At 41.0% G+C, this 8,912-nt stretch overlaps 1 protein-coding gene across 1 annotated transcript in view; it reads left to right on the top strand.

Moving 5' to 3' along the window:
• Nucleotides 1-796: 796 nt before the first annotated feature.
• The window catches only part of ADGRL3 (adhesion G protein-coupled receptor L3), a 410,528-nt gene continuing 402,412 nt past the window's right edge, over nt 797-8,912 (top strand). Inside the window, exon 1 of the mRNA XM_029283374.1 lies at nt 797-871. Within this exon, the coding sequence (XP_029139207.1) occupies nt 814-871 (58 nt within the window). The 5' untranslated portion in view covers nt 797-813. The remainder of the gene's footprint in view (nt 872-8,912) is intronic.

Genomic DNA, 8,912 nt, shown 5'->3' with positions numbered 1-8,912 from the left:
AAAAAAAGAATCTGAAGTAAAATTGTACTTACTTGACTGATTATAACAGCTGTCTGAGAGACAATGAAATAAATAGATGCAGAATAAAGAAGATAGTAATAAAATTACTGCTTTAATCTGATGACTGTTTTAAAATTGACATTTAATATTGGTCCATACTGATACAGTTTTGAATTGACTGTTTAGAGATCCTCCTAAGGCTTATCTCATTAGGATAATATATTGATAGTTGCTAAGAATCTGAATTTATCTCAAGGTACTTTAGGACACATATACCTAAATTAATTACTCCCTCACCCTATTCCCAACTATTTAATCTCTCTCATTCCTGGCTGTTCTCAAATCTCTTTCAGTGAAAGAGCTATGGTAATTCCAACAAATCATATGTACAGTATTTAAACCCATAATGTCAAGATTCTCTAGAACATACAGTATATTTATATATATGATGAAAGCAGCACAATACTGTTTGACCTTGTCATGTTTTTTGTTTTGATTATCAAAATGTCCAAATATACTCTTAACCTCTTGATACAGTTTTAAATCGGATGTTACAGTGATTATGTTGAACGTAATAACATCACTTACTGTACTTTTTAAATTAACTATAACTTTTATTTTTATTTCTAGGTTTTGAGTTTTGGACATTTGTCGAAGGTGGTTTTAGTGCTAGTTTGTTCTGTTCTACGCCTGCTTCACTGAATTGTGATTAAAGTGAATATCCCCGAGAGGACTACTATCAGAGAGAAATCATTATATTTTTCTTCTGAGAACTTCCACTGTTGAAATAATTTTATATTTTGGGCCACAGTCATGTGGTCATCACAGTTGCTGCTGTTCTTCACAATTCTCTTGGTATCTACAGTCCATGGTAAGTACATAAAATAATGTTGGTTTTAACCATATGTAGTGTTTTCTGGGACTGAAAATTTCCAGCCCCTTCCAATTTGCAACTAGTGGAAAAGATTTTGCTACCAATTTCTTAAAAATAATTGGAAAAATAAAAAAATATTTCTTAAAAATAAAGGGGAAAAACTTTTTCAGATAATTTTCTTTAATTTTGTTAACCATATCTTTCTAACCTGTTATTTTGCTAATCTAATCTAGATATATTGCTTGATAACAGCAAGTGTTCTTTTCTAAAGAAAGGAAAAGTGCATATCCAGAAGTAAAATATTATGGAGGATTTTTTTTATTTCTACTAAAAAAGAGTGCAGTTGGATGAACAACTGATGTTTATGCAATGTTAATTGTAATCAGACCAGATTTAATAACTTAAATCAAGGAGTACCCAAGCCTGTCAATCCCACTCTTTGAGGAGATTGATATTTCTTTTGAAACAGACAGAATACTTATATGTGAATAAATTTTTCTACTGAACATCTACTGTGCTTCTGTTGTGCTTAAGTCTTGTCTTATTTCCCAGGGAAACTGATTACCATTGGGAATATATCAATTGTATTCACTAGTAAAGTAGAGGCAAGGGAACTAATAATAGATGAATTTAGAACTTATTTATTTATGAATTTAGAATGTATTTAAAACTACAGGAAATGTGGATTTAATTAGAACTTATTTTCTCTTTATCCTCCTTGATAAGAGCTATAAATGTTGAAAATGGTGAGCCAGAAACCAGCAGGCTAGAAAGAACTATTATATAAATTTTGAGCAAATGTCTCTGGGGTTCAAGGCCATGATAATGGAAAAGTGGCCATTGCCTTGAAAAGCAGGAGGGAAAGATGTAGAATTTAAACATTGGAGCAAACATATGTACAGAGGTTTCTGTGTTTGGATATTTTGTGTGTATATGGTTTGCACTTTATCTGCAGTAAATCTGATTTTGCCATATCTGTGAGTTTCATAGTGTCTGGAAAGACCAAATTTATTGTCATGCTTGGCATGAAGTCTGAAAGCAAAATTTTACTACCTATATTCTCAGTGTTACAAAAGAGCTTGTGCCCTGAATCAATTTGTGATACAGATAGATCAGTTTACTCCAAAATAAACCAGGTAACTTACTAGGTAGAACAAAATTGATCACAATCACAATGTCCCTAACAATCCTGGCCCAAATTCTGTCAGTCATTGCTAGAGCAGCTGCAGCAGCCACAAACCTTCATTACTAAGTATCTGCCTTGCTGCCTGAGGATTAATATTAATGATCTAGTCAAGCAAGTGACCACCAACTGTGAAATCCTTCACTTCCAATAAGGTAAGCACGCAGTGCAATATTACTGACTTTCAGCTGTTAGTTTAGGATATTGCCTGGCATGAAAAAGAGGCTTTATTTACCAGCTTAAACAAGGACTGTCAGATGTAATAATGAGGAAACCCATTCAGCAGATATTCTCAACTTCTGATATCTCTTATGCGAGGATGTAAGAAGAGGGAAGGACAAAAGTGAATAGTGGTTTCTTTCCTTCCTCCTTTTACTCTGCCAGTTTCTTCAGTCTTCCACTGATACCCAGATTTGATTTAATGCAGACTGTTTGGATATCAGAGGGTTGGGGGTTTTTTTTGCAAGGAGGTACCCTAAACATTTCATATCTGGGTTGTCAGAAAAGGTGTCACTCAAACAATGAGTCTTAACATCAAATGTACCAAATGTATCCTAGACATATGTAACTATAGTCAAATATGTTGTCATTTATTTTACTCTTCAAAGTCAGGCAGCAATACAGTTGCAAACCCTAATAGACTCTGGCACCAGATACAACTTAATTAGCATGTAACCTAGAATATTTTTTACCCTATGCCCTGCCTTCCATCTCTGTTCTGCTCCTGGAAAAGTTTGGGCACTTTCCTGAGATGTGGTCCACCCTGTGAGATTATTAGAGTCAGAAAGGAGACTTTTTCCTTAGCTGAACAGATCTGTACTCAGCAACAGTAGGACCATTGTGTTGTGATGGATTGTGCACCTGCAGGAGCAATGGGGAAGATTTGGCAACACAGAACTTTCCCAGAAAGAGGTCCAGATTAAGAGACTGCACAGTCTGTAGCTGGATGGGGGAGGGAAAGAAAAGGTTCACAGTGAACTGGGGATAAGACTCAGGGATCTAAATGATCCCTTCCAACAATATGATTCTGTAGAGAACAGAAGGAAGGAATATTGAGGAACAAGAGTCACTCACAACTTGATTTAATAAATTTTCTATTATCTTTCATACCTTGGCCATTGCTGGTTCTCTGAAAACAAGTCTATTCATATGACATACACAACTAGGCCAAGGGTGTTTTCCATCCAGCTGAGTCAAGGATATTACCTATAACCCATCAATTAATCCCAGGTAGCTGATTAGAGCTAAATTACATCTCCTTGGTTAATGTGTCGTATAAATAGGGCTGAGTGGTTTAATAAAGTGTTGCATCTATTTCCCTACTTCTAAAGGAAAGTTCTAGACAAGGCAGAACTCTTAGGTGCTCTGTCACTTTTTCTCTTTGTTTCCACTGAATGCAGATGAGAAAGGGGATATGTATGTTACCAACCAATTTAATCCACAGTGCTGCTAATCCCAATCCAGTTGCCACAAATTGTTGTGCTTCTTTCACCTTTCTTCATTTGCTGCCACCCCAAAAGTCAAGATTTGACAGCTGTTCAGCTTCCAAGATTTGACAGCTGTTCAGCTTCCAGCTGTTCATGCTCCCTTGTAATTAAATGCTACCAATGGATAGGGCTAAGGGAATGGTTGACTCAGTCAGATCATGTTATTACAATCAAGTCACAGACTTGCAGCAGAGTTTCTTCAGGGGAAAAGAACATCTAAACTGCATGGCCTAAAGCAACAATATTAGCTAATTCACTGTGTCAGTACCAGTATATTTCAACCATCACTTTAGAATGGATAAGTAGCCATCATTTGAACATGGGTAGAGTGCACTATGTGTAGCCTTTGGGCTTTTGTTATGTGTATTAGTCATTTTTCATTGACTTTAATTCCTGCATTTTACTTGTCTACTCTGAAAAATGTGTTAGCCCTAAAAATGAGGAACTGATAGAATGGTTTTCCCTTTTTCAGAAAACTACTTGGTCATTTTAAAGGGGAAAAAAGTATGATCTGTTTTAATATGACGTTTTTCAAGCTTTTTCCAAGTTGATTCATTAAAGCAGCTGCATCTTTAAAGCAAGCTCTTAAAGCAAAACCATGAAAACAGAACAGGATACTTTAAAATGACGAATTCCCATATCTTTGTGTTTTGATGCTATCTTTTAAAGCATCCACAAAACATGCCAGCCCTATTAATATTAGCCATCACACACACACTCACACACACACTATTTTGGATTTCTTGGTGGTGTTCATTTGTGTGAATATTATCACTTCTGTGTATATTTGAATTCAACAAGATTGAAGTGCAATCATGTTGAATGAATTTAAATATCCTTAGAATTCTGTGAATATAATTTTCTTTTCTGTATTTTTGGTGTCTTGTTGAAATAAATGTGAGTAGATAAATAGGTACCACTTTGGCGAGAAGGTAACAGAAATGTCTTTGGACAGCGCTGGCTCAATGGCTTACAGAAACAGACATGAGGACTGCCGCCTATAGTTGATAACAACTAGCGGAGTAAAATACACAGGGACACCTTTTACTTTTTTTTTTTTTACCTTGAAATAAAACTTGCCTGTTTCTATCAATCAGAAATTAAATTACTCTGTTTTTTTAGGATCAATTCTGAAGTTACTTTTTATGGTTTTGTATTGTGGACATATGCTTGCACAAAAATGCACAAGGAAATGATGACACTCAGGAGGATTCTGTAGTTCCTTCACCCACAATCATGTAATTGAATCTTCCCTCTCTCCTGCTTGTTCTGCTGCCAGCATTCATTCTCTTCAGGACCAATCCCTCTCTGGATTGGTTTACTTTTCAAGCAGTTGAGTAGTAAATGTCCCTTGACTTTTCTGTGGTGCTTAGCTTAATGGAGATGAAGAGTGTTCCAAATTAGAATGAAACCAGTCACACGGTGCCTCCTGGTGGTCAATGTAACAGAATGAGTGGGTTGATTCAGTAAATAAATTCAAATCTTTTATTATGGATAACAAGATTAGGCAATTAATGTGAGTGAAAGTCAAAGGGAGAAATGAAAACAAAAATAAAAATGGCACAACTAAATTGAAGAGATTTGTCTCAACTGACTGCTTTTCAGACAAGATTATACACAAAGAACAAAAACAAAGAAATAGGAAAACAAAGGCAAATAAATCAGTACAACTCAGATGATTTTTCAATATACATTTAATTTAAATTTAAATATAAATTTAATTTCTCATATAGCCTTAGAGCCAGCTTTTTACTTATTATTCTATCTTTAATCCAGCATTTTTGGATTCAGGTTTTTTCTTTATCTGGCATTTATCCATCTGTAGGAGAAATGTTTCTTCCTCTTAGGAGTAAAAAAAATCAAAACAAAGACAAAACACAGCTGCTATATTCTTTCTTTTTTTAAGTTCATCTGATAGCGGAATTTTCTTGCTGCTGATTGTTTTTTCAGAGCTTGCTTTTCCAGGCTCTGATGATCAATGGCTAGTATCAGTATTGACAGTTTTAGATTGGACTGACAGATCAGATATAAGCTTTTCTTTAACTTTTACTCTTTTCTGTCTGGAACTTCTTGGGATGAGATTTCTTTCAATTTACAGTATTCAATTCACACACACACACACACACACTAATGTATATGTGTTATGTACTGTACATTTACATAAACAATAAAAGGACTGCCGTAGGAAGCAAATATGTTTATGTACTTGTTGATGATAACAGAAAATCAATACTAATTAGCAGTACTGGCACTGATGATGTTACCTAGTAGGTAATGAAATATCTGCAAGCAAACAACCATGCTTTGAGAGTACCAAAAACTCTATAGTTCAACCTTGAGCTACAGATATTCTCTTCTACTGGAACTAACATCAAAATCTATATTTACTTAATCACCTGTTTCCCTGATTAAATAGGAGATCCAAACATGTGAGGGAATGACTTATTTATGACTTTATGTGAGCCCTTTGAGCCAATCTAAACAAGAAGCCAAAACCATGAATACTAACGTTACCTTTATTGTGAGGCTAGAGTAACAAAATATTGCTAATCTCAAAGTAGTCCTCTCCTCTCATGCCCTCCCTTTGCAGAAAACTGGGGGGGGGAGAGAATCTCTTCTGAGGTGCTTTCCACAGCCCTGTTCCTTCTGAGGGCTGAGGTATCTTTTGTCTGACCATTGTCTAGGCTGCTGTTCTTCCTCCTCCTGTTTCCCAAGGTTATTTTCACAGCCCGTTACATCTTGCTTCTCTGTTCATAATAACACATATTAATTTTTAAAGCCACATCCCCTAACTGGTTTAGGAATTTAGCACTGGAGGAAGGCACAGGATTTCAGAAGGAAAAATGGGATATGGAGTTTGTGCTGGGCGCAGAATCTTTAAATGTATATTTTTAAATAGCTCTTCATGTAAGAGAAAACAGCTGTAGCATTGAAGAATAGATCACAGAAATATGAAAGGAGGGAAGGTTCTACTCTACTCCATGCAGAACTCCTAAAAATGTACACCCCCTCCCATCCCATATGAGACAGGAAGAAAGGTGCAGCTGTAATGAATGAATGTATCTGAGTTTGGCCCCTTATACCATGTATGTACTGTATTTTGGTTTCCTTTTCTGCCTTTTTCCTTAAAAAAAAATCTCTGTTCATTTTATCACACATATTTTCATTGGCAAAAGGCTTAGAGGCATATTAAGAATTATCACCATAGAAACACTGCACACTTGTATCTAGCAAAACAGATCTGAAATCAAGATTATAGTCTAGATAAACTTTGAACACTAAGTGAAACAATTTTCTTATTCCTTTCAAAAGTTTTTCCTTTAAATCAGCGGTTCTCAACCTGTGGGTCACGACCCGTTTTGGGGTCGAACGACCATTTCACAGGGGTTGCCAAAGTCCTGGAGTTTTTCCTCATAGAATCCTTATGAAACGCAGTCCGGCATTTTTGTGTGTGTGTTTTTTCCCCTTTTTCATGAGCTGTGCTACTGCCTCTTATTCTATTGGCTTTTGTCCTGCCGCCTCCCACGGCGCCGCGCCACTCCGCGTCCCGTGCCTCCATGTCTCAAGCCTCCATGGCACAGAACTGCTGGCGTTATGCTTGGGCAGAACATTTTTTTCTTTTACATATGGTGCGGGTGGGCCCGACATTCGCGGGCAGGCAGGACCCCGCCCACCGAGCTGCTGCCTCCCCATCACCCTCCACGCCAGCCGGCTCTGTCGCCAGACCTCCCAGCTGACGGGCGCAGGAGTTCGGCTCTGCGTCCAGCCGAAGAAGCAGGTGGCTGGGAGGCTGCCGCAGTGCCTACCTCCTGCGCCTGTCAGCTGGCGACCCCTGGACCTGTGCCTGTCAGCTGGGAGGTCTGGCGACGGAGCCGGCTGGCGTGGAGGGTGGTGGGGAGGTGACGGCTCGGCGGGCGTGGTCCTGCCTGCCCGTGAATGTCGGGCCCACCCACGCCATCTGTAAAAGAAAAAAATCTTCTGCCCAAGCATAACTGTTAAGGATTTTAAGGATCTTTGAGAGGGAGAGAGAAATAGAGAGAGGGAGCTGAGCTGAGCCGGTCCCCACGCCTCCTGGTTGCCTGGCCGCCCTCTGCACTGCGCCGGAGCCTCCCGCGCACCACCCGGCCCACCTCCCTCATCGTCGGAGGTCGCCTCGGCCCTCCGGCGCCTGGCGCAGCCCTGGGGCTGGCGGGCAGGAGCAGCTCCTTCCCAGCTCGCCGGGCTCCATGTCTCAGAAGTGGCCAGGCGGCGGGGAAGAGGGTGAGGTGGCGGCGATGCCCGCATGTGCGTCGGAGGCCAGCCAGCCGGCCCGGGAGGGGAGAAGCGGCATCTTCCGAGCGGGAGCTGGCGCTCCGGCCGCGCCCCTCTCATGTGCGATGAATCGGGGAAGGGTTTGGCGGTGAAGGGCTGCGCAGCATGGAAAGGGGCTCCCGTGACCCCACCGCTGCGATGGCGCTTAGGAGGCTGAAGGGGCGGGCAGGTCCCGGAGGGGCAGCTGGGAGAGAGCAAGAGGTGCCGGGATGAGGATGGAGGGCTCCAGGTTGGCAGGCGCGAGAGGGCGGCCAGCGGCTCCGAGGCGCGCGGATCCTCCGCGCGGCTTCTGAGGCCCCGGAGGTGACGCTGCTTGGCTCTCCACCAGGCTCTCCGCCAGAGCCTCCCCCTCTCCCCGGGCAATTGTGCGGAGCTGCTTGTGTGTCCTTGGCAGCGCCTGCAGGCAAGGCTGTGTGCCCAAGCCAAAACGCCACGCTTTTCCTACCGCGTCTCCTCCTGTTGGTCAAAGAGGCAGACGCGATTTCCCTTTCCCTGGTTCTTTTCATCTGCGCTGGAAAGGACAATTTGGGCTATTTTATTACCAATACCTGTTGCTTGTTTTATTACTTGTTGCCTTTGCTGAACCAGGGAAAATTGGTCAAAGTGATTTTCAGGAGCTGCAGAATGCCTCCAAGTAAAGCCGCAGCAATTACCCGGCCAATTTTCCCTGCTATGGCATCTGTGTGTGTCTCCAGACCTTACTGGACTACCATCCCCAGCAGCCCTAAAAAGCACTGTGGAAGAGTGAGGAATGCTGGGAGTTGCAGTTCATCACCATCTGGGAAAACATGACTCTCCAAAGATCATTCCTTCCTTCCTTCCTTCCTTCCTTCCTTCCTTCCTTCTTTCCTTCCTTCCTTCCTTCCTTCCTTCCATCCATCCATCCATCTCCTTCTCTTCCCCTTCAATCTCTCCTTCCTTCTTTCCTTCCTTCTTTCCTTCCTTCCTTCCATCCATCTCCTTCCCTTCTCCTTCAATCTCTCTCTCCTTCTTTCCTTCCTTCCTTCCTTCCTTCCTTCCTCCTTCAATCTCCTTCCTTCTCCATCTCCTTCCTTTC

The sequence above is a fragment of the Protobothrops mucrosquamatus genome, unplaced genomic scaffold, assembly GCF_001527695.2.
Source record: "Protobothrops mucrosquamatus isolate PMUCROS unplaced genomic scaffold, P.Mucros_1.0 scaffold69, whole genome shotgun sequence".
Classification (NCBI taxonomy): domain Eukaryota; kingdom Metazoa; phylum Chordata; class Lepidosauria; order Squamata; family Viperidae; genus Protobothrops; species Protobothrops mucrosquamatus.
Note: the sequence above shows the minus strand (reverse complement) of the source record. Positions and strands in the feature narration are given on the sequence as shown.